General features: G+C 52.6%; 2 protein-coding genes across 6 annotated transcripts in view; both read right to left on the bottom strand.

Annotated features, from left to right (window-relative positions):
* Positions 1-1,155: 1,155 nt before the first annotated feature.
* Positions 1,156-15,894, bottom strand: LOC114049675 (DENN domain-containing protein 4B). Of its 4 annotated transcripts, none has more exons than XM_027870991.1 (28): positions 15,872-15,894; positions 13,633-13,972; positions 12,983-13,235; positions 12,659-12,728; positions 12,153-12,322; positions 11,822-12,066; positions 11,511-11,577; positions 11,355-11,413; positions 10,986-11,130; positions 10,403-10,578; positions 10,066-10,166; positions 9,480-9,695; positions 8,194-8,339; positions 7,809-7,948; positions 7,563-7,689; positions 6,944-7,150; positions 6,443-6,571; positions 5,847-6,006; positions 5,432-5,599; positions 4,783-5,171; positions 4,389-4,511; positions 4,077-4,246; positions 3,836-3,974; positions 3,380-3,616; positions 3,050-3,167; positions 2,747-2,912; positions 2,336-2,400; positions 1,156-2,100 (listed from the first exon to the last, which is right to left on the bottom strand). In XM_027870991.1, the coding sequence occupies exons 2-28, from the start codon at positions 13,947-13,949 to the stop codon at positions 1,955-1,957; spliced, it is 4,449 nt and encodes a 1,482-aa protein (XP_027726792.1). In that variant the 5' UTR covers positions 13,950-13,972; positions 15,872-15,894; the 3' UTR covers positions 1,156-1,954. The 4 variants fall into 4 exon arrangements, with proteins under 4 accessions (XP_027726792.1, XP_027726789.1, XP_027726790.1 ...); XM_027870988.1 differs by lacking the exon at positions 15,872-15,894 and adding an exon at positions 14,741-14,927; XM_027870989.1 differs by lacking the exons at positions 5,432-5,599; positions 15,872-15,894 and adding an exon at positions 14,741-14,927.
* A 1,505-nt stretch (positions 15,895-17,399) lies between these two features.
* The window catches only part of LOC114050088 (CREB-regulated transcription coactivator 2-like), a 10,206-nt gene continuing 2,929 nt past the window's right edge, over positions 17,400-24,676 (bottom strand). Inside the window, exons 2-14 of one of the 2 annotated variants that reach the window (XM_027871631.1) lie at positions 24,368-24,469; positions 24,113-24,226; positions 23,633-23,694; positions 22,955-23,023; positions 22,641-22,744; positions 22,485-22,514; positions 21,434-21,513; positions 21,051-21,100; positions 20,682-20,926; positions 19,872-20,269; positions 18,878-19,126; positions 18,224-18,419; positions 17,400-18,040 (exon numbers count right to left, since the gene is read on the bottom strand). In XM_027871631.1, the coding sequence (XP_027727432.1) occupies positions 17,820-18,040; positions 18,224-18,419; positions 18,878-19,126; positions 19,872-20,269; positions 20,682-20,926; positions 21,051-21,100; positions 21,434-21,513; positions 22,485-22,514; positions 22,641-22,744; positions 22,955-23,023; positions 23,633-23,694; positions 24,113-24,226; positions 24,368-24,469 (1,920 nt within the window). In that variant the 3' untranslated portion in view covers positions 17,400-17,819. The other variant, XM_027871632.1, reaches the window with a different exon arrangement.

The following is a 24,676-nucleotide window of genomic DNA, read 5'->3' as shown; positions in this document are numbered from 1 at the left end:
TCAGTTAATGGGGAGTGATTAACAAAAGGAAAAGCATCAAGAAAACATTGTTTAAAATGCCCAGAAAACAGTCAGTACAGAAGGGGAAAGAGCAATTTTGTTACCACTGGAATATTTCTTTTAAAAAAAAACTGTATGAAAGTTCAGCCCTCTTCAGCTCTTTGAACCTTGAAATGTTTGTTGCTGAAGTACACAATTTAAAAGAAGAATCTTTTTTTTAAAATAGTGAGGACTTCCCTCAGAGGTGGAGTTTCTGTCTCTAGCAGGAGAAGCTAATTCAAGGAAATAGCCTCATTGAGCCTGGGAAAGTCCACTTGGGAAAGGATGTCTAGATATATTGCTTAGAAGATCCCAATATTGTTGTTTTCCCCCTTGGTCTCTAGAAGTCCCTGCTTCCTCTCTCCAGTCTGGAGGCTACTATGAGTCTTTGTGTCCAAACACTTCTGCCCACTGCCCCCCTAAAGACTTTTTGTTTTGTTGGCTAATTCACTTTAGTAATTGGTTTTGTGGCTCTGCTAGCTGCTGTTTCCTGGGCAGATTTCATTACCCTGGGGAAGGAGGGAGCAGAACTCCTATCTGAGCCTAAGGGATTCAGAAAATAATAGAGATACATCTCATCTTCAGCTTCTTCTAAATGCAGAGTCCTTGTGTGCTCCCTAGCTCTCTGCTTTCCAGTGCAGTGCATCCAACTGACTGCTTTGATTGTGGAAGCCTAAAGGAAAAGGAGGTGCACTGTTCCTGAAGTCTAAGTGCAAGAGGGAACACCAGCAGAAAAGGGATTATCCCTGGGAAGGTCCTAGAGGAGTTGGGGACGACATAATATGGGAATGGGGGAAGAAGGACAGAGATGAGCTCAAGGGCCCCAGAGAATGGTCCCTTTGTGTAGGGCAAGAAGCAGGAGGGGAGGTGACAAGGGAGCGATTGTGTGGGAAGGATGGAAGCGCCACACAGACTGGCACCACCATGGCCAATGCCAGATTTACTCCCCTCCCTGCTCCCAAGAAGGGAGAGGTTCCCTCTACCAGAGAAAGACATAAAAGGCAAAGCCCATCAGAACTGAAGACAGGGATGGGGATCCTGTTAACCAGGTGACTGAACCTTGGATGAAAGAAGCCCCCACCCTACCCCTGGACACAGGAAGGAGGAGACGGCAAAGAAAAGAGAGAAGCAGCTTTTACTGTATTTACATCCAACAAAACCTCAAAGACAATCGTTATTGCACAGATCAGGGCCCTGGCTGGGAGAAGCAGCCCCGGGAAGAAGGGAAGGGGGTAAGGGAAAGCAGGGAAGAATACCCCAAGTCCTGGGGCTGAAAGTGGGGATGTAAAATGTTTGTGGGGAAACCAAGCTTCTGCCTCCCTGAGTTCTCATTCTCTTAGGGAAAGGGGGGGAGGGATACAACTACAGGGTCCAGGAGTTTCAGCTCCCCACCTTTCCAATCTTAACAGGGACCCCAAAATCGAGGCAGCTGTTGTGGCTCCAGAATAAATAATATAAAATAAAATATCAATACTGAGGCAGAAGGCAGGGGTGGGGATGGGCCCAAGTGGGAAGGGGAGCATTTCTGACCTGGAAGGGAAGGTGACAACAGCCCCCCTCCCCAGGACCAAGGCAGAGGCTCAGCAGTTCTGTATCTTTCCAGTTGTTTTTTAAAACAAAAACTTCTAAAATGACAGGTGGGCATGGATCTAGGGGTGCCTTGGAGGGACGCACCTGGATTTGTGGAGGGCAGGAGAAGCAGAGCTGTGCTAACTCTCCTCCCACATCAGCACAAGAAAAGCGGGTCAGAAACAAGAGGAGTTGTGACTTTTGGTATCAGTGACCTCTCCTGCCTCAATCAATGCCCACAGACTGGGCAATCAGCCTGGCATTCTCCCTAACCTTAGGGATCAGAGGAAAGACATTACTCAGAGATTCCTCTGTCCCCTAGGCTGGGATAAGAGGCCCAGAGGTCCTAGCATTCCAAAGGTGCCCCAAAACACTTGCGACAGTCGATGGCCTTCAGGGTGGGCATCTGTGCCCGCCGCCGACGCAACTCCTCCTTGCCCAAGCTGCTCGCCAGCTTATTGAAGGCTGCCTTGTACTTCTTGTCAAAGGCCGCTGGCAAAGGAAAGGAGCAAAAGGTGGTGTGTGAAGAGGTGAACAAAACACCTAATGTTGGTGGGGAATTACAGCCCTCATCCTATCCCCAAAACACCCCATCAGCATGTCTGGAACCTAGAGTTTCACTAATCCCAACATTATGACTTTGAAGCACCATCACAGTGCAGAGATTTTCAACCAAGCAAGGTTCCCAGCTCCCTCTCCCTATCTACCTTCTTTCTTTCCTCCATACCTATATCCATATGGTCCTTGCCCAGTGCAGCCATTGTCAAGAAGAGAATCTCTCGGTAGATGCTTCTGAAGGTAGAAAAGTTAAAGGTGAATGAGCAGGGAAGAAGGGGTAGCTGCCCAGGAAAAACAAGCCTGTAGTGAAGATGGGCTCTATTTCTGCGGAATGAGGAGCCGGGTGGAGTCTCATCTCTGCCGCCTCCCTGTGTGACCTCAGTCATGCTTGCCCTCTAGGGGTCTGGAGATGAAGGGGTTGGATTAGTTGGGTCATTCCAACTCTTGAGCTCATGATTCTATGAGAACTATCTAGAGATGGAGAAGTTTTGGGGAAAATAGAGTGGGAGGACCTAAGAAGGAGTCTCTGGATATCCTAATGGACAGGGTGTAGGCATTCCAACAGAAAAAGGAGGGTTACCGCTGGAGGTGCAGGCCCCCAGGTGGGGAGCCTAGTGTGTCCAGGAGAAGTGCCACAGCTTTATGTACTTCATTTAACCCTACGTGGAGAAGCACAGTCTCCAGCAGAGCAAGATTCAGAGGTGCAGGTGCTGTGCCTGGCCATGTCACCCGATGAGGGACCTGGCCTAGTAGGAGAGGGAGAAAGGGAGGCCGGGATCACAGGTTCTTCTGCAGGGGAAAAGACCCTCCCTGGCCATGTGCCCCAACCTCCAAACAACTCCCCCCACCCCCCACCCCGGCTCTGCTCAGGCCTCAAACTCACTGTGAGCCCTCCAAAGGACGTAGAGGGGAGGACAACTGTCAGGGTCAGGGGTCAGCACATCCCATAGCAGTCGTATCTGCACCATAGCCGGTTCTGAAGGCAGCCAAGAGGATGGGGCCTGGGGGTTGGGGGGAGGGTTAGAGCTGGGCCTAGAAGACAGGGGCAGAGGGATGGGAGGTGGGGGATGGAGACAAAAGGAGTAGGCAGTAGTTTGAGGGTTTGAGATGAAGTAATAGGAAGACAGAGATGGAAGAAGATAAGGAAGCAAAAGATGACAAGAAAATAGAGGAGCAAAGAGACAGGAATCCAGGGCCTTGTAGGGGCACTAACCTGGGCTGGGGGAGGCCCATCACTGGCAGCCAGGATGAGGCCAGGCAAGGTGCTGGGCAGCCGAAGCCGCTGGAAGTACCAAAGCAGATTCCAGAAGAGGATGGGATGGGCAGCAGGAAGCTCAGGTAATGCAAGTACCTCACTGCCCTCATTTTCCACCAGAGACTCCAGCTCCTTACGTAGCACCAGAGGACTCAGGTACGCCCACGCCCCACCTTCTACTCTCCTTGGAACACTCTGCCCACCAGGCCCGAGGAGGAAAAAAAGAACTGTCAACTCCGTGCCTCATCTCTAGGATTATGCCTCTCTCTGGCAATCTCTCACAGATAATGCCGTCATGCCCCCATCCCCTAACCAGGTACACGAGCATGATATCACTTCCTGCCCTCCTAAGAAATGAACCCTTGCCCACAGGGTCCACACCCACCCCTGACTTATTCCCAGCCCAATCCTTACCTCAGTGTCTCCATTACAAACAGAGGAATCATCGAGGGCGAGGCAGAGCCGTCGGTCACTGAGGACAGGGCCAGGGCCCCCAGGGATGGGAGCATCTCTATTACTGGCACCTGTAGAGGTGGGTGTACTATGAAGGTCACTGCCAAGCAGACAAAAAAAGGAGTTTAGAAGAGTAGCTTCTGGCTTGTCTGACTCTTCCCCAACTCATCCTCACCCCCCACCCCCCCGACCCTTTAGGTACCGGGGCCTGGAGTCAAGGGTCTGGACACTAAGCAGAGGCACAAAAGGACGAGAGCAGAAGGGGCACGTGGTATTGAGGTTGGAGTCATCCGGTGCCCAGCCTGCCATGATCTCCTCATCATACACTAGGGAGTCACAGGCTCTACACAGAGAACAGCTGGACAGAAGAATCTGCAGAGGACACGAAAGGCAGCATAAGGAGCACCAGGGGGCACCACACCAACGTCCAGCTCCCAGCATCCCCTGCTTTCCCCACCTAGCCTTCCTTCTCCCCATTTCCCAAGCCTGCTCCTCCTGCCTACAACATTCTCACCTCAATGGGGGAAGGCTGGGAGAAAGCAGGGGTGTCACTGAGGCGCTCCGAGGAACGCTGAATGCTGAGGCTGCTGAGGGAGTTTTCGGAGAGATCCCACTCACTGCCCAGAGACGTGGAGCTCTGCAGAGGAACCAGAGGTGGCCGACTTAGAATTCTTCAGCTGGCCGCCCCGAGCCCAAGGGCTCCTCTGCCCACCCCACAGAGGCATTGGACTCTCTTTATGCCGTGTCCAGTGGGCCTTGGCCCACATTCGGCTCTTCAGAGCACCCACCCTCAGACGTGACTGGAAGTGCTATCGCTCCCAAATCCAAAGACAGCAATTCACCCCGTGCTAGTGTAGATGACGGATCCTCTCCCTTGGCTCCCCCAGGTCCTTCCTGAGCTTAGATACCTCAGAGGCAGTGGATCCTGGCCGTTCCCGGGGTCGCAGGAGGCTGTCCATAGGACTTCGTCGGGCTGGGAGGGGCAAGTCTGAGGGCAGCTCAGGTGGAGGGGCACGAGAGGCAGGGCTGCGGCGGGAGGGGGTGAGCAGCTGCTGTAGACGGGCACCTATTCCCCGCCGGGGAGTACCCACTGCATCCTGCCGCTTGCCAGACTTGGGTGCCTGCCCACCCAGCCCATCTAGGGCCTCAGCTGAATGGGCACTCAGAGCCATGCCTGTTCCCCCAGGGCTGCCTCCAGGCGCTGGATCTTCACTTGCAAGGCTTACGTCAGAGAGGCTGCCATCATGCCAGGACAAAGGGGACCCCTGAGGCTCTAGGACACCCAGGGCCTCTATCACTAAGGGAAAGAGAAGGGTCAGGGAGCATGATGCTCATCCTCCAGGCATCAAAACCACTGAGAGATACTCCCTCCCCAAGTTGTCCTTGTCGCTGAATAGACACAATCCTTGGGCACATGGATACCCATGATGCCAAGCCCCTGTACGCTAGGAAAAATTCTACTTGGCACTAACCCTCCCACTCCCCCCAAAAAGTCCTACTTTCTCCTGAGGCAGGGATATCAGGAAAGTGGGGTAAGGAGGACATGTTGGCACTCACTGTGTGCCACACCAGCCTCCACAGTGGGCTGTGCCCCTCGGGCACTACCCAGACTACCACTCTTCACCAGCCGCCCAGTGGGAGAGGCTGGGTCCCGAAGGCTTCGCCCTGCCCAGGTGGTCTGGCGATGAAGGGGACGGGTCGGGGAAGGCCGCTCCAGGCGGGGCTCTGCAAAAGAGCTTCAGGTAGGTACAGTGTCTGGGGACGACAGATAAAGATCCCTGCCTCCCTCCCCCCACCACTGCCAACATACAGACCTAAGGTGGGGAAGGCATGTCTTCATTATTGTGCCTGCTAAGCAATACTCTTTCCAACCCTCAAGCCCAAGCAAGGACTCTTGCCCAATACATGTTCCCCCAGCCTGGACCTACCCAGTCCCTTTGGCCTCCCTCCATGCTATTGCCCCTCTGCCCACCTGGCTGGGAACTTTTTCCCTCCCTCAATGCCTGTTCCTGCTGCTTTCGCTCCCGAAGGGGCTGACGGAACTGAGCAGTTCCCAGGACCACATTCCGGAGCTTGGCCCAACGTAGGCGGCCACCTGCGGTGCCAGACGGCCACTTGCTTTCTAGTACAGCCTGCAGGACAAAAGCACCTATTATGCTAAGACAGATTACTCTCCCCTCCATGCCCCTAAGAATGCACCATGCCAGCCTGTGGGGAACATCCCTACTGGCTCCCAGGGCTGACATTAAAAATCCTATCCCTTCCCTACCCCACGTCTATGGATAACCCACAAATATTCCACCTAGGATATCGTTGCCCAAGTTACGAACTTGGGGCACAGTTACAAACAGGGTCAGAAACAAATAGCTAGCAGGCTCCTCCTGAGAGGACACATCTCCTGGAGGGGATGGGAGGAGAAGAAATTCTGTCCTTAGGAAGAATGCCCTGGAAGAGGAACATGATGCTCGAGGGCAGCAGAGCTGCTTGGGGACTTCCCTAGCCTGCCTGTTATCTCCCCTCGAGGCCCCATCCTCCCACCCCGCCATCTCCATCCCCAGCGGTAGGCACCTTGTTGTAGTAACCATAGGTGATAGTGTTGGGCACAATGCCTGCCCTCCTCATGTCCAGCATGACCCGTACAGACAGCACAGGCTCTCCGTAGTGTGAACAAAGCTGCATTAGCACACGGTAACACACCTGGGGGCAGTTATGCAGGGCGAGGGATGAAGAGGGCCTGACTCAACAACAATGCAGGACTCAGCTGGCCCTGCCTCAGCCAGGCCTCCAGTCTTATAACCACCCATTTCAACTTACTCACTATCTCCCTTCCCCAAAATCCCCACTCCTTACCACGTTGCTCTTGGCCTTGGTCCTGTGCACCCCAAACCAGGGTCATCCTCCTTTTGCTCCTAAATCTTTGTTATCACTTCATCCTCCTTCTTCTCTCATGTACCCCCATTTCTTCCTATCATCACCATAGGCCCCCAATATCGTTTTTCACTCTGACTTCTCTCCATCTTCTCCCAACCATTTTTCCCTCTGCCTTGATACCCCTTGTCTGATGCCCACCTCATCAGGCAGCACGACCTTTCGGCTTTCCATTTGTCGAAGCACCTGGTAGGCGGTATGTAGAGCCCGGACTCGAGAAGAGGCAGACCGAACATAGGCAGGTAAACACAGGAACCATAGCCCATAACAGTGCCCCAGCAGGCACCGTGCCCATAGCTCAGGCACTGCTGCTGACTTCTGGGCCATTCGCTGTGCGACTTTCATCTCCTGCCAGAGCACCAGGATGAGAAAAGTGTCAAGAACATGAGGCCAAGGGAGGCCTATCTCAGACAGGTACTTAGGACCAGAGAGGATACCTAGGTCAGATGGACATTTTTAATGTTCTGCTCAAAGCCCCCAGGCAGAAAAGTCCATGACGCAAGAACAGAAAGACATTTCTAAAGGTTGGGGAATATGTGAAAGATGACACCTGAATGCCCAGGAAGAAGGGACAGTATCTGGGTTCCCAAAGGAAAACATAATGGTCAGGGAGGGTGGACATTGCCCCTCCGGGACCACTGATGTTCAAACACGTAAGCACGGATGAGGAATAATCTGACTCCAGGATCAGAAAGAGTAGACACAATCCCGGGAGTTTGTAATAGCCCCCTAGTCCCCAAAATTAACATGCACTGATTACCTGTTTGGTACGTCGTGGAGCAGGGCTACTGGGTGCACTTCGAGAAGGGCCTGGTGCAGGAGAGAGTCTAGGCTGTTCCCGGGGGGACTCAAACAGTTCGGGCCGAAGCTCAGGGAACCCATCATAACTGGAGGGGGTCACAGGATGGCACATTCAGTGGGGAGCAGCCATAGGGGACTAAGGAAGCTTGCAGGGGGATTTAAGGGAGTAGAGATGGGGGTAGGGAGAGGAAGAAAAGGATCTCACCAGTACAGAGGAGTAGACTCACTGCCCTCAGCCACTATGGGCTCCTCAGGAGGGGTGATAAAGACTGTGAGTTCACTCCCTGATGGCTCTTCTAGCTCCACCAAGGGCACAGGCTCCGGCTTCTCTTGCTCTGGGTGAACCTGAAGGGGAGTTAGTATGGAGGTGGGCACAAGGCTTGTTGAGGGGTGTCACAAAGATGGAAGAGGCAGGGGAGACACAAGGAAGCTGGGTAAGAAAAGCAGCTAAGTCTGGGGAAAACTGAAGGGACAGAAACACAGCTTGAGAACAGAGACATAGCCTGAGAAGTGGAGAAACACACAGCTTGAAGTACAAGGGAGTACACAGACATGAAGAAAAAACATCGACATGAGGTGATGAGAGGTACCTTGTCAACACACGAGTCAAAGAACTCCAGGGCAGCATGGCGGGAAGAGCCAAAGGAGCATTCCTCAATGAACTGTGAGAACATCTGCGTGTGTAGCAGCTGGGCATAGAATTTGTGGCTGGAGCGTTCTCGGGACTTTAGGAAACCTGAGGGTGAAAAGGAGGGTGATCAGGTACCCCAGTGATGCCCACACTTCAGGGAACTATTTCCAAAGAGCACTGTCTATTGGCCCTACCTAACTAATGCCTATCTGGGACCTCCCCTCCCTGACACGGTAATAATAAGGTTTTACTTTGCAACTTGGCGCCATTGCCTAGCCCCACATTACCTTGTATCTGCTTTCTACAGACCCTGGGTTGACTTCCTTCCCCTCCTCCCATTTCCCCTCCCCCCGCAGTGCCTACCATGGCCTCTAGCACATAGCAGGCTTTAATGGCAATTAAATGCTTTATTGATTAAATGACAGCTGACATTTATGTAGCACTTGAAGGTTTCCAAAGTCCTTTACATAGGTGATCTAGTTTGATCCTCACAACAATCCTGTGAAGTAAGTAGTCCAGGTTTTAGGATGCTTCCTTTATAGATCAAAGGGTTGAAACTCAGATTAAGAGAACTACTCAGAATCATACAACTCCTATGTTGGTGATAGGATTCCAACCCAGGTAAGGCTGGTAGGGCTCTACTAATGCCAAATCCAGCACTCTTTCCACAAGGAAGACCTGGGTTCAAATCCTGCCTCAAACATCTACTAGCTGTGTGAACCTCAGTCTTCTAAACTATAAAGTGTGGATAATAATACCATCTACCTCATAGGGTTGTTGTGAAGTTCAAATGAGTTTAATGCAAAGCATTTTATAAAGATATACAAATGTGAGCAATCACTGCCACACTGCCTCAGGCAGGCATGATATGAATCTATCATTTCCTTGGCAGGCTTTCCTATAAATGCTCCCTGTGGTATCACCCCATCCCAGGACTGGCCAGCTCTGCTCCCCTATTAACTCCTCATCGCCCTAGAATTGATGGTTAGAGTTCTGTTCAAATGGATCATTATATTTAATCTCTGACTCTTAGGTGTTGTTTTGTCTCCCTAGTCAAACTGTGAGCTCCCCAAAGACAGAGAGGGTCGATGGCCTTATTGGCCTACCACTGCTCCCTACCTGTCTTTGCCAGGGAGATCTTGTGTATCTCTTACTGCCCAACTCTGTGTTCCCTGAGCCACCAGACCTCACCTATCTCACCTCACATCACATCGCTCTGGGGGCTCTGCCGCTCTGCACCCTTACCCTGAAGGAAGAAGAGGTTGTCCACATCACGAGCACTTTCCGAGGGTGCCTGGGTGAGCGGTCGGAGGAAGGCCCGATAGCCCTTAAGCAGGCAGGCCGTAAAGCGAAGGAAGGCACCCTGGACTTCCCGCTCCAGCCGTGCCCGTCTCCCACATACTGCCTCGTAGTCAGTCAGCAGAAACTCCAAAGATGCCTCCTCCTCAGGCCTCGTGTATGCTGGGGGACAAGGAGATGAAGGCAGGGTAGACATGATGTCTGCCTCGCTTCCCACCCTGCCACATGCATTCTACTAACTCTCCTTCCCTCCAACAGCAGGATAGAAAACTATCCCCAAATGACAGTTACAACTACCCCAACCATGCCTTCAATGTCTCCGTCATATTTGTATGCTTTTATACATTCTCTAATAGTTTTTGTTCTTCCCTCTTGCTAAAATGAATTTTTTAAGTCCACTTACTCCCTCCACAACTTCTAGCTTCCCTAAATCTCCCCATATAATCTTCAAGTCCTCCACAATCCCTTCAAATGTTAACTTATAACTATGACTCCCAAACGATGACAGGTGTAAGGCCCCCGTGATGCTTACTCTGGTCCAGCTGCTGGTGGAGGGTGGTCAGGGTGTTCAGCAGCACTTTGTATGGCCGGCGGGGAAGGGCCCTGGGCGAGAGCAGCTTCTTCTCTTCTGTTCTGTGAGGCACACGGCAGAGAAGGGAATGTAATCCACCTTCTTCCCTATGCCTAAAATGCCCCCAACTCTGTGGCTGAAGTCGCTTTTCTGGAAGGGGGCCAGAGCCCTTGCTCGTCCTGATACCTCACTCACACCCACCCTCATGTCAGTGGCCCTGAGCCCACCCCAACTATGCCTGCACCTTCTACCTTTGCCAGCCCCACCACCCTCAAGCCACAGCCACCATCCTTCTCACTGGAAGAGTGTGTTGGTGTCAAGGTCAACGCAGATGACATCAGCAGGTGGGTCATGCAGGTCGAAGTAGCTGGAGTGGATGCCCACGATGAAGGGTACAGGGGCACTCAGCACATCTGCCAGCACCAGTGGGCAGAGAGGGATGTAGGGGCACTGCCAGTGCAGTGGGAAGATCATCTGGGGCAGGGGGTAGGAGGTGAGAAGGGGTAAACCCTGGGGTCCAGGGAAAAAGTGGGGCAAACAAGGGGAAGGGCCAAGAGGGTGAAGGACTGGGAGGAAGAACAACTACAGAAACAGGGACCCAGGCTAGGACTCTGTAAGACTGAAGAAAGGAAGAGGGAAGGGACCCTGGCTAGGAATCTGCCTAGGAGGTGCTGGTGCTAAGTGAGAACATGTTCTCTGGGTTAAGTCTCAGAAAGGAGAGGTGGAAACCAGAGGGGAATTTTGAGAGGGGTCCAATGGCCTAAGGGAAGGTTTTGGCTCGGAGTGATTTTCCAAGGTAAACATAATTCTTGAGGAAGTATCCTAGGAAGTATTCAAAAGAAAGTTCTGGAGACCAAGGTAAGCGAGGATAAGGGACTCACAGAGACCAGGGCCTCACAGACACTGGTGAGCAGGTCAGGCCGAAGAGAGTGAACCAGAAGTTTATGCTCAGTAAGGACGGCAATCAGCAGAGTTACTGCCAGCTCAGGTCCCAGGCTCTGTAGCAGCTGCAGGAAGCTGGCACCACTGCAAGGCAATGCCCCACACTCAAATCCAACAAGTCACCAGGAAGATCCCCTAAAATGTCTTAATCAGTTTCAAGAAAAAGACACCACTCTAGACCCTCAGGCAATAGCCTAATCTCTGGAAGGAAGGACAGCAATTAGATCTCGGCAGTGCCCTCTGCCTGTCTAGTGGGTAGTGCCCAACTTGAATCCCAATACCCACTCTCCACCCATTTGAGTACATACCTCAGAGGCAGGGGAGATGAAACAGGTTGACAGAGAAGCAGGTTGTCATAGGGAGACATCTGGGGGTGCAGAAGACAGAGCCATTAGTGGCTAGGGGAAAGTTTTGCAATCACTGAAGCCCCATTGTCCTGCCCCAGGCCAGGCCCCAGCTCTCACCTGTACCAGGATACGGGGTCTCTGAGGGGAGGGGAAGGGAACATTGTGCATGAAGTGGGAGATGTGCCTGGGAAAGGTGGAGGGGAGAAGGTAGCAGGTCAGGGAGCAGATCTCCCTCATCTGTACCCCATCCTCTAGCCCCTCTACCCATTTCCCCTTAGGTTCTCAGTTCCTTCAAATTCCTTTTCCCTTTAATCTTCTTGTCTCCTTCACTTTCCCACTTGCATCATCCCGCCTCTCCCATGCTCAGTAACCCCTTTTACCTCCCAAATCCCTCCCATCTTTCTCTCCCCAAGGGGGCCAGCACTCACGCTTCCAAGGGCAATCGGTGGGGGCCAGAGACAGAGTATCGATAAAGGAAGGTGAGGAAGGCATGGAAAGCAGAGAAGGCAGGCCATCGGGATAGCACTGCCACAGCCCGGCGGCTGCGCACAGCCCGGCCACCCAGTGCCCGGCCCCGTTCCACTGCACTCAACAGCCCCAGTGCCCTCGCCTGCCGCTCTGACAGCCGAGCCTGTGGGAATGCCTCATAGAACTGCAGAGCTGCCCCATACACCTTGAAGGAGGACAGAGGGTCAGATGGGCTTCACTCATCACTCCCTCCCCAGCACCATTATCTCCTCCTCCTCACTCCTATCCTACCTTGTCACCAGCAGCACCTGTGAGCACAAAAGTGGAGAAGACGGGCACTGGGTATTTGGTTTGGGCAGGCCAACACTCAATAGTGGCTCCCATAGGCAGGCAGAAGACAGGCACAGACTCAGGCAGCGGGAATGCCTCATTGTCCTGCTCTGGGTACCGGCCTAGCAATTCTGGGTACCAGGCACGGAATAAGAAAAAGGAGGTTCTGTCAGACTCCAGAAAAGAGTACACAGGCCACAACATGGGAAGGGCACATGGGCTAATATATTACAAGGTACAGGGGAGAAGGTGGGCACTCAAAGACATGGGGAGGCACGTGGAGAAAATACTACTACTAACAAAGGTTCAAGTAATGTATTAAAAGTACCTGAATCACTAGGTTTTGCAGGGAGGGAATGGGTACCATGAACAGTGGGAAAATTTTTAAAGTTTTAAAAAGAAAGATTATGAGAAGAGAACACATGGAAGGATGGAGAAATGGAATGAATATAGAGCCAGCAACCAACCTGCCTCATAGACCAGTGTATTAGCCTTTGCCAGGCCCACCTTGTAGCACAGGTAGACAGCTGGGCCCCACTGAACAAGAAAGACAAGAAAAAGAGTTCAGATGGAAAGAGGGCTCTTAGTTTCCTACTCCTGATCTATGAATTTCTCTGGCACTCATTATTCTTAGCCCCCAGGGGACTTGCTCTCATAATGTTTGCTACCTGACCCCTAGAAGTCAGGATTCCTCAGCTCCTGACCTCACCACAAATCCTCCTTAGTCTTGGTGTCCTACAGGCATGATCCACAACCCTACCCCATCTGTTGTTTCTACCCTTCCTGCTCACCATGCCAGGATTAAGATTTCGAGGCAAGCGGCAGTATGTGTGGGGGGTTCCCTCTCCTTTGCTGGGCAAGATCAGACAGAGATCAGTGATACCCAGGGCATGCAGCCCTGCCCCTTCAGCTGCCCGTCGATAAGTGAGGTAGGTGCGGGGATGCCCAGGGCCTGGAGGAGCCAGGTTGGCAGAGTGGCTGTAGGGCGTTGTCTCCAGCACCTGGAAACCTGGTTTAGGATGTTCCTTCCCTTCATATAATACCCTGGTGAGTTAAGTAGAAAAGAACATGTAGCACATGAAAAGAGAAGAAATGCCCTAATCTTGCTGAACCTTCAGTTCACATCCCCTTACCCCACCAAACCTGTTACTCTTCCTTTACCTGGTTGTTAGCATCACGAGAGACTGAATCCTCCTCTTTGGACTCTGTCCTTAACTTGCTCCCTCTTCTATTCCATCCCATTCTGCTATCCATCCTGCTTCCTCATTCAGCCCTTTTATCCCCATCCCTTCCCTCTTCTGTCCTTTCCCCCTCCTAAACTGCATTCTCCATCTTTCTCTGTCATTCCACTTGACTGTTCGTTTCATGTCCCATTCTTACCCTCCCAATTTCCCCTCTTCCAAGGCCCCTGGCCAGGCCAATGGCAAGGGTGGTCACTCACCCTAACTCAACAAGGGGAGGCTTGTCTCGTCCTCTGCGATAGCAGATGGTGGGCTGGGAGCCTCCCAGAAGCCCAGCACTGAGCTCCAGGGGGTGGCCACTAGCCGAGGCTTGAATACAAGTGTAGCCTTGGGGCACCTCTTCTCCCAGAGCCCGGGCAATGATGGCCACATCTGTGATGGGTTCTGCTGGACGGGGTGGGCGCACAGGGCCCCCTGGTTCAGGGCCCCCAGTTTCCTCAGAGACTGCTCCTCCACTCCCTGCCAGCCCAGCCACCACAAAGTAATCCACCAGCCGGGGGGGCCGCTCCTCTGCCATGGCCCCCCCTTCACTTACTGCATCTGGAAGGGACAAAATATGGAAGAGTATGAGATGGGAGGGGTGGGATGAGAAGAAGGCAAAGTGTCTAGGGCAACTAAATGACCCTCATCCTCTTCCCCCTACCATACTCACTCAGAAAAGCACAGTAGGAGACTGACCAATCCTGAACTCTCCCACTTATGACATCACCATGACCTCACAGCCTATCTGGTGTCTCCTTGAAGAGAACAGGTCCCTCAAGTAACATTACAGTGACATCACTGCTACCCTTCCTATGCCTGATTCCCTCCCCCAACCCCCAACTCTGGCTATGACATCCTCATATTGGAGTAATCTTGTACTTTCTTAAAGGGCCTCCCCACCACAGGTATTATAGCAACTTCAACTGATTATTTTAGGGCCTGTACCCTAGTACTGATATCATATGGGTTAGCTGTGACATCATGCTGACTTCACAGGCTTATTAAAGGATTCATAACTATGGTTTCTTAGCTGTGATATCAGGGGAGAAATCTAATCCTTCTAATGCTCTTCTAGGGCTCACTGCTACAAGTACTATACCTCTGTTATCAGAGTGACCCCCTTCTGAATTCCCATAAGAACCAGGGCTACAAAATCACAATAACTATTCTATCCTCCATAAAGACCCAAGTGAATTCTACTTATTCATGTAACCCATCCAATCCCCATGAGAACCAGAGAGAAGAGAGAGGTTCTGCCTTTCCCTCTGCTCCCCCCCAAGCCTATAGTTGAAGCAGGCCCACCCAGGTTGCCTGTCCCCCTCTCACCTTCTTCCATAGCCCAGCACCAGGGGAGAGGGAGTTCCTGGCAGGGGGTAGGGGATCCTGGGGAGCCCTGGGGGAAATGGCAGCTCAGAGAGTATGGCGGTACAGCCAGGCTGAGGAAAGGGGGGGGATGCATCAGAGGGGAAGGGAGGTGACTTCCTGAAACAGCCAAGGGGAAGCTGTAGCTAGGCCAGACGGAAGTCAACGTATGGGGGGGTGGAGGGGAGGGAGTGCTGCAGTGGGGACCAGTACAGTGTTATCCCCAGCAAGAAGTTGATGCTAAGCTGAAAGGGCAGAAAGCGGCTCCAACAGCATTGACCCTTAATGATCTCGTATTTCTCCCTCCATCAAAATCTCAGTCTCTACCCCTACCTCAGTCAAACAAGTAGGAGAAACCAAGGGGGCCTGATTGGTTCATTCCCCATAACCTGGCCCACAGCCTACACTACTTCCCCCCCCCATGGCTAAATTTAGCTCCTACTCCCACCCCCACCCCCAGAGGTGAGGCCAATAAGGCAGCCAGCGTCAGGATCCTAATTTAGCTCCTCAGCTCCCCACCTGGCATGGCTGGCGCCTTCACCCCACTCACTACCCAGCAGGCACTGACCTCTTAGGCGGTCTGGCCAGTGGGTTTGGGTACCCCTTTCTCATGACCCCAGTTCTTGTATCACTTCCCTCGTGCACTAGAACCATCTCTTTCCTCCTCCCCCCTCCCCCTTCTAGAGGGAGGCATCTTCCTAGGCTCCATCCCAGGAGGAGCACAGGTGGCACTTTCTTTCCTCCCTACCCCCATGGTACCCACATCTCCAGCCCAGAAAAAAGAACGGGGGGGGGGGGGAGAAAAGGTGCTGCGACTAAGCAGACAGGGAGGCGGCCGAAACTGGAGGGGCAGTGGGCCCTGCTGGGGGAGGGTGGGGGGGGCAGGTGCCTGCGACAGTGTGACAGACACATTAGCGAAGGGTGACCAGGAACTACAAGCAGCTCTTGGCAGGGGAAGGGGAAGAGGGGGGCCTGCGCTCCCTCCCATTCCCCCCACCACCACTTTCGCTTCCCTAGGAGAGAGGAACCGGAACCAGATGTGCAGCGAAGGGGGGGGAAGACCTCCCCGCTCACCCCCACCCCCTTCCGACCTACCTGCCTCGGAGATCCTCGCGGGGCGTCCGGGCCCCCCCTCCCCCTGCCCCCTCTTCGGGGAGGGGGGGGAGGCCGGCGAGGATGGCGGGATGTTTACCCGTGCCCGGACATCCCGCGCCCGCGGTGGTTCCGTCTGGGCTCCCCGCCCGTCACGCGCGTAAACCTCGCCGCAGCGAGCCCCGGGCGCAGGGGGGGTACGTGGGGGAGCCCGCCCCGGCGGAGCCGCAGCCCGGCGCCCCACCCGCCGCGCGCCTCCGTTATCCCGCCGCGGCCGCGGGTCCGGCTGTACGCGTGATCCCGCAGCCCGGCTCCGGCTCCGGCTCCGGGCGCCCGCTCACTCCGCTGTCGTTCCCTCCCTCCTCCCGCTGACCCCCACCCCTCACTCCCGCCGTGCCAGCACCCCCCCAGACGCGATGACCCCGGAGGCTTCTTCCGCCCCTGGCTGGGCCGCCCCACGCCCGACCCCTGGCGGCTGGGAGGGCCCTCTGCACGAGCGCTCCCCCTCCCCTTCCCGGCTCCAGAGGGGAACGAAGAGGACCTTGAAGCCCAGGCTAAGCCTGAACTCTCCACAGCTCTCGGGGTGACACAGCCCCATCCCCGTTCTTAGTTCAGGGATGCACACATATCCTTGCTACTCCAAAAGAACTGCAGCCTGCAGTTCTCAGTTCCCTTTTCTAGAGAGCACAAAAGCTTTGGAAAGAGGAAGAGCCAAGGTTGGAGGGGACACATTATCTTCCCCAAGTCTGCAGAGTGGAAACAGCAGGACAGGGTATGTCTGCTGAAAAGTGGGCTGAGGAATAGCCAAGAGGATTAGGAAGATACAGGGGAGAACAAGGGTTGGCTGGTCACATTAGCTTGGCAGACTGATGCTCCTTCCCACCATCAAGTTTGCTAGCACTGCTGTCCTCTCCACTAAATTTTGCCCCTAGAGATCCCACTGAAGCATGCATCTTTGGAGTAGGCATGATGTTGAAGTCTGCCAAAACCAAGGGCATGATGGAATCACAAAGTGGCCTCTGGTCCGAGTGAGGAGGCAGAGAGACTCAGCCCCCAAACTTATCTGCACATCAAAATTTCCTTGTCTTTCCAACTGCCTCTCTCTAGAAGCCTCGGTTGAGGTCAACAACTGACCGAGGGGAAGTTAAGGGGACAGCCTGCCAGAAACTCCAGGCTTACGAGTTCAGCTACTTTCCTGGCTTGCTGCCAAGCCCCAAGGCTGGGAAGTGAGGAACTAGTTAAGCCAGTTGGAGCCCCCTGGTCCTTTTTCATCCTCAGGGTCCTGAGTACAGGACAGGTGAGCACATAATGCTCTGGCATCCTATATCTTACCTAGAACCTAAATCCAGCTAAAGTCCCCATGCCCAACACAAATGTCAAAGGCTAAGGCAAAGTAGAAGAGATACTCTACGTAACTCCATGCCCTTCCACCCATTCCAGGAGCACTTTGCCCCCCCTCCTCCACCACCCCAACCCCAAACAGCAGTTGTACACCCTGGCTTTGATGTGATTTTTTTAATTAACATATAATATATTTTAAAAAAAATAATATCCACTCTGGCTCTCTCCTGCAAGGGAGGAAGGGGAAATTGGGGGGAGGGGCCAGCACTGCAACCTCCCCTGCCAACCACCTGGGCATGCCCTGCTACCCAGTCCCTCTTCCACCCCCTGACATCCAACAGGCTCTGACCTCCAGACAGACGGTTCAAAGTTACAAGTGCTTTAGGCCCTCCCTTGTGCTCTTCCATGTCTGCCCCCGATGCCATACATTGAAGCAGGCATCCCTCCCTTTGTATACAATCCTGTGATCCCTTGGTCTCATTCATGTTGGGGAAAAGGGCCGGGGGCAGAGAGTGGAGTCTCTACTGGCCGAGGGGAAAGGGAAAAAGGGTAGTGGGAGGGAAGATAGGAGAAAAGTGGGGTGCTGACACTGTGCCCAGTCCTACATCCCTCACTGTAGTCGATCACTTCGGAATGAGTCCTCAACAGCTGGGTCAGTCAGCAGAGCATAGGGGTCACTCAACATGTTCAGCCCATCCAGGCTCAGCGGTTCCATTCGAAGCTCATCTTCCAGCCCCAGCCCCAATCCCAATCCAGCTGCTGCCACCTCAAAGCCAGGTACCCCTGCCAGAGCTGCTGCAATCTCCTTGGAGAAGCCGGGGGGGGAATCTCCTGAGCAGGCAGAGGAGTGAAGATCAAGACCACTTGTGAGGAGGGTAGGGACTAGAGGGAGACACTTCCAAACCTTCAACTATGACTTCTCCAGGTACCTTTCATACCCACCCCAGCCCCATTCCTCAAAAGCCTCTAATTCTATCCAGCTCCTAATGTCCTCCTCCCCCATAATCCTCCCACCTGTGAGGATGATGTTGGGTACTGGACCATGGCGGGCACAGTGTGTCAGGTTCTGGCGGTTGAGGGCATGGGAGTCTTGGGGGCCACTCCCCCCACCCCCTGGCTCATCATTCCCCGAGAAGCCCGGCCCCTCAGAGAAGCTGGGAGGGTCCAGCGTCAGGCTGCCTGATGGACTCTCCATGCTGAATTGCTCTAGCTGGGGGGATAAATGGACAAAGACACTTAACAACACATTATCAGAAAGGGGCAGCTTCTCCCTCCCAACTCCCTAAGATTTACACAATAATTCGCACCGTCCACAGGGGAAAGACAAGAGACAGAGGACACAGCAAGCAAGAAGAGTGAGGGCAGGGGGCATGGTACCAGAAAAGGACCCAGGCACCATACCTGCTGAGACAGAGAGTGTGCATGCCAGGAAGAAAACTGGTCAAAGCAGGAGTCATCTAAGAGCGAGTTGAGCAGAGATAGCTGGGGGGAAATGGACAGAAGAAGTGGGTAATCAGCAATACGGGAGTGGAGGTGAAGGGGGTGGGGCAATGTTAACATTGCCTGCCCACCCAGAAATTATTAGAAACAGACATTCTCTATTTTGAATAGTGTAAAGGACACTGCTTGAACCTCCTCTTATTCAAATGGAAAGGTCAGGGTACTCACATTCCCCAGGCTGAAGTCTCCTGTGGGTGGGGCATATGGTTGTTGCCCAGCGGAGGCAGGTGGGTATGGTACCCCATAATGTCTTTGTCCGCTGGGTGACTGGACTGGACAGGACTGGGAAGGTGGTGGTTGTTGCTGCAATGGCTTTGTGACTGGTGGCTGGGCGGGCAGAAGCAGGCTGGGAGGGCTATAAGGGTATGGGGGCAGTCGCTGGTCAACTGGCAGCTTACTGGTATCCAGGGGGACACCCTAAAGGGAAAGAAGAAGGGGAGAGTTACCCTTCAAGTGGCTTCTCTACAGGAATAAGGAATTCAGGGATCAGAAAGGACTAAGAGAGGTATGGAAAGGGGAAGATACCTACTGCCCTCTCAGAGGGAAATAAGCCCTCTGTGGTTGCTAATATAAAGAGGCTCCAGAGGGAAGAAGGATTACCTATCCCTTAATCCCCTGCCAGGGTTGAGATGGAACATGGAACACACATACCAGACACACACATCCCCACCCAGGCAATGGGGATGAGGAAGGGAAGCAGAGGAGATAGACAGAGAGAAGAGAAAGAGGAAGAAAAGGAATGGAGGAATGGAGTAGGAAAGAAAGGGAGAGAGATACAGCCCGAAAGGACAAGAGGCTTAGGATAGTAGAGGAAAAAATAAAGGGATGACAAGAGAGCAAGACAGAAGTAGGAAAGGGAGGAGGGGTATGAGAAAAGGAGAAGATGCAAAGTGATACAAGTGAAAATAAGAGCTGTTTGAAGGGAGGAATAGATGGGGAAATGGGTAGAAAGTGGAGCAGATGAGGAAGTGAATCGAAAGAGAAAGATACAAGGTAAATGGCAGACAGATATACAAGAGGAATACAAGGAAAAAGGAGTGGGATGCAGAAACTAAATGAGAGGAAGAAAAAGGGTGAAGGGCTGGGAGGGAAGGGAAGAGGCTGGTGGGCAGCCAAGCCCAGGAGTCTCAGAGATGGGAAGGGTGGAGGCAGCCACGCATACCTGAGTGATGGAAGACAAGGTGGGTGACATTGTTGGCGAGAACTGTTTGGGCAGCTGCTGCTGGGGCCGTCTGGCATCAGTTCCACCCACGGGCAGGCTCAAGGGACTGAGGGGCACACGTCGGTGTCGGGGGGAGGCCCCAGGGGGGGGAGTAGGGTACAGGGGGGCGCCCAGCGCAGGGGATGAGGAAGACGAGGTGGAGGAAAGGGCTGGGGCACTGAGTGAAGGGTGGCCCAGGGAGGTAGCAGGCATAGTATGACGGGCAAAGGAGGAGGCAGGCAGTGAGGGATGACTGTGGGAACCCTGAAGCTGGGGTTGGGGGCTATTTAGGGAAGCCTGGAGGTTGGGATTGCTAAGGGAAGACTGCAGGGATGGGTGGTTGAGAGGTGAATTAAGTCCTGCGGGCACAGACAAAAACCAGAGAGATGCCAACATTACCAAAGGGCACCAAGCCCCTTCTCCCTGCCCCCATACAGAATGGGTGGAGGTGATCAGACAATGGAAGTGAGAATACAATGACTGCACTTTGACAGCTGTGCCGGCCTAGTAGGAAACCAGGCACTTTCTCCCACTCCTATTACAAGGGTAAAGCTCTAAGGAATAGCACCACACTAAGTCTCACCAAATCAGGGAGACAGACATCATGAAGCAGACTTCTGTGCCCGTTGAGATGATTAAAATTGAGAGGTATCCAGGGGCCCAAAGACTGCCCCCTCAGGACTGAATACTCAGGTCTATTCCCCTGACCTGTAGGTTGGTAGTATCCAGAACTGGGGGGTGGGGGTGGGAGGGAAGAGAGTGATAACTCACCTGACCCATCGCAGCTGACTCCCAGGCCCAGGCCCCCACTGATGCCCAGGTGGGTCATGGTGTGGGTCAAGTTGGAGGTACTGCTGCCCCCACTCAGACTGGGATAGGCTGTCTCTTCTGGGTCGAGGGGTGTGGGCAGTGGCGAAGGAAAGTGTAGGTTGGTGAGGTCAGGCAGGGAGCCACCAGTATTCAGGGTAGGTGGAAGGAGGGGCACATTGGCAGGCTGGTCAGGGGATGGGAAGATGCTAGGAGAAGGAAGACAGACATGAACTGAGGGTGGTCACTGAAGAGCAGAGATCACCATCAACCTTCCTTTCCTTCCTCCCATCTTGCCTACTCTGCAGCCCACACCCCTGGAGAGCCACTTACTTAATTCCAGGGACTTCACAGGATCGAGGTCGGGCAGAAGAAGGAGACAGCTATTGGACACATGAAGAGGAGGGAAAGAGGTGAGCCTACATATGGGGAGCCCCTTCAGAGTCCTCTGGCCAGCTCTCACCTTCCCATCCAGGCCAACTCATCTCATATTGACACGATGCTTTAATTGCTTTCCTCACAGCACTACCATGAGATAGTCAATGTATTAACGTATTAACCCCACGTTAGAGATGAGAAAACTGAGTTTAAATGACTGGCTCACACAAGTAACAAGGCAGCAAGTGTCTGAGCCAGAACATGGACTTGATTCTGTAATGCAGAATCAAGGCCCCAAAGGAGGGAAAGAAGACAGCAGAGGTGTCTCCCACACCTACCTTCTTAGGATCCCAGGGCTTCAACAAGTGCTTGTCATCCAACAAGTTCTCCTCAACTGCAGGAACTTGAAAGACAAAGACTGATGGGAGGAGAGTAGGCGGGAAGAAGAAAAGTCATGGAAGGAAGAGGCAATGGGGTTAGGTAGGGGAGGTACCACTTGACCCACATCTTACATTCTCCCCCTTAACTTAGCATTTTGATATGCAATGCCCAGCTGTGGAAAGAACAAAGCACCAATATACTGTTGGGGGAGTTTGCGAATTAGCCCTTCTGTTCTAGAAGATTTAGAATGGTGTTATAAAAAATGACTTAGGGGGCAGCTAGGTGGCACAGTGGATAGGGCACCAGCCCTGGAGTCAGGAGGACCTGAGTTCAAATCTGAGCCCAGACACTTGACACTAGCTGTGTGACCCTAGGCAAGTCACTTAACCCCAATTACCTCACCAAAAAAAAACAAAAACAAAAAAAACCTAAACTTAAATGTCCATAACCTTTGAACCAGGGAGCCTACTGTGACCCCAAAAGGTCAAAGATCCCCCATAGAGCAGGATATTCTACAGCAGCAAAGAACTAGGAAAAAAAAAGTTGGTGCTCATCAACTAGGAAATAGTCAAATTGAGAAACATGATCAATTCAAAGTATGAGAAGATTTATATGAACTGATTAAGTAATCAGAACCAGGAAAACAATATATAAAATTATTAACTACAACAGAAAGAACCAAAAAATTGAAACTGAACCACTGTGTAATTACAATGACCAAGCTTGACCCTTGAGGTTAGGTGGGAAAATGAACTCTTTAGATGTGGGGGACTATGGATGTGGAATATTGCATTCACTGTCAAAGTCAATATGTTGGTCGATTCTGTTTAATTGCTTTTTTTTTCTTTCTTTTTTAGTCTTTCTTACAAGGGATGGCTTGAAGAGATAGAAAAGGGGAAGGAATATCCTTGGAAATGAGGGTTATGTAAAAAAGATGCTGATAATGTAGTATTTTAAAATAAAATAAAAAATACTAAGCCTAGGAGTAAGTGAAATGAGCAAACATACCTTTTGAATCTGCTTCCCCATCTAGGAAACCTGTAAAGGAGGAAGACTCCTGTTGGCCAGAGCACTGCATGATGTCTTTCATCTATTCTCCCATCCCTTCATTCAATATATCCCCATACTCTCTGGCTTCCCCTGCTCTAAGACACTGGCACTTACCACCCCGACGATTGGGCATGGCAGTGGGCGGTGTGGGGCCTGGGTATGTATCCTGGGGATTGGGGTTCATCACACTTGTGTGAAGGGCAGAGTCTGAGCTTGTCCTGTGGGAAGCAGGGTAAAGCTGGCATGGTTCCCATGGTGACAGGACCCCTCCAGCTGGCTGACAGAGAGGGCAGAGCTAAGCCAGGGGACCACAGGGATCTGAGGCCAAGGCTCTCAGTTCAGAGAGGAAGACCCTGGGGTGAAGGGAAAACAGTAGGAATGAAGGAGACAAAGCTTCAAAAGGAGGCTAGGGGAAATGGGGACATCACCTGTTGAGTGCAGATGGAAGTCGGAACAGCTGCCCCTTCTCAGCAGGGAAGTTACCCCAGGGCATTGTTCTGAGAGGGAGAAACAACAGTCAGGAGGGCAAGGAAAGGGGGTTGGAGGGTGTGAGGCAGCTAAGATGGAGGGGGAGTAGACAGGGCACTAAAGACCACATCTGCTCTGACTTTCTGACCCTTCAAAGTGCCCAAAGGTCCCAAGAAAGCCTGAGACTCATCCTTTCCACCAGATTAAACCGGGGGACAACCTGGAGTCCAACAACCTCAGTCATTGTGGGGTGGGGGGCACAGTATTCGGGAATCTAGCAGTGCCAGAGCACTGTACTTGGCACACAGCTTTGGCAGGAAGTATGCTCACTCCCCTAAGCACACACCTAGCATAGCCCACGCTCCCATTGGTGCTACCTCAGCAGGAGAGGTAGGCTTGGCTACTCTTGTGTCAACAAGGTTGAGACTGGACTCTGACCCCGCCCACCCCACCTAGCTCCCACCTCTATGACAAACCCCTCTTTAAAACCAGGAGAATTCCAGTTCCAGTTCTTATCCAGCACATGCTAATGACCCCTCCTCCCCAACCTGTGCCCCTTCCAGACCCAGGGGTGGAAATATAGGGTCTGTGCTTGGAGTCTATGGGGGTACTATGCTCAGCCCACTCTGGACATTCACCTTCTCCAGCTGGATTCAGGAGGGGGAGATAAGTAGGCTGGACTATAAGGAGAGCTGTCAATGTGAGCAACACCACATTAAGGAAAAAATAAGGGGTACGTGCTGCTCTCTCCTCTACAAAAGACAACAGAATCAAAATGCAGCAGAAGAGAAAGGGGACAGACCTTCAGAAGAAGGGAACTCAAAGAAAACATGACAACAGTTAAGGGCTGGGAGAATCATTTCCTTCCACAAAGTTTTTTCTGCCTGAGAATCTAGATGAATGAATGAAGGAACTAAGTGACCTCCAGCATGAGGCAGAACAAACATAGATGCTCTACTGCTGGCAGGAGCAAAGACAGATTAGACATGAGGAAGAACTATCCAAGAGCTAAGGAGGAGGAGGAGGAGGGAACAGCAGCAGGTTGGCACCAAGCTTTTTTCTAGTTCCATAAGCCCAGCTCATGCCACCCTACCCCCTGCTCATTCTCCAAAGGATATGTGGCGGGGATAACGGCGTAGGGGAGACATCATCCTTCGGGGATCCCGCTGTACCCGCTCCACCAGACCATGGTGCCGTGTATTTCGTGAATCCAGGGATGAATGGAGGGGGTTCTGCCAACACATACATGGTAGTCAGGGAAAGGGGATCTGGAAGGGTGGGAAAAGAAAACCACAGCTCCCTCTCCTTGTTCTGCCCCAGTAATTCCTACCTCCTCCCCTCCCCTCTCTTCACCCTAGTATCCACTCACTCACCTGGAACTCTGCCAGGCTACAGCCAATCTGGTTAACGTTGGGCAGAGAGCCACCATAATAGGGGCCCCGAGTATGAGCTAATCGAAGTTTCTGGGCCTGTAACTAAAAAGGAGGAAGGTACTGTTAGAGGATATAGGGAAGGCCTTCAAGATACTAGTCTACCTTCCCTGCCCCAAATCTTACTGATATGTCTAAGTCATCAGATAGAAGGTTGAGAGGTAGATAGAGAACTGGGAGAGCCTGGCAACAGAGCTATAACTAACCCTCACTTCCCTTCCCTAATATACTGCTTGGCTCTACAGCCATAGC

This window comes from Vombatus ursinus, unplaced genomic scaffold, assembly GCF_900497805.2.
Source record: "Vombatus ursinus unplaced genomic scaffold, bare-nosed wombat genome assembly UNPS02014798.1, whole genome shotgun sequence".
NCBI lineage: Eukaryota > Metazoa > Chordata > Mammalia > Diprotodontia > Vombatidae > Vombatus > Vombatus ursinus.
Note: the sequence above shows the minus strand (reverse complement) of the source record. Positions and strands in the feature narration are given on the sequence as shown.

What these genes read in the sequence shown, in the direction of transcription:
- LOC114049675 (XM_027870988.1), bottom strand. Translation starts at nt 14,873, where the DNA reads ATGCATCCCCCCCCTTTCCTCAGCCTGGCTGTACCGCCATACTCTCTG. An exon ending in CCCAGCCTTCCCCCATTGAG is followed by an intron (nt 4,247 to 4,388) that starts GTGAGAATGTTG and finishes TGTCCTCTGCAG; the next exon opens with ATTCTTCTGTCCAGCTGTTC. An exon ending in GGGGGCCTGCACCTCCAGCG is followed by an intron (nt 2,401 to 2,746) that starts GTAACCCTCCTT and finishes TTCTACCTTCAG; the next exon opens with AAGCATCTACCGAGAGATTC.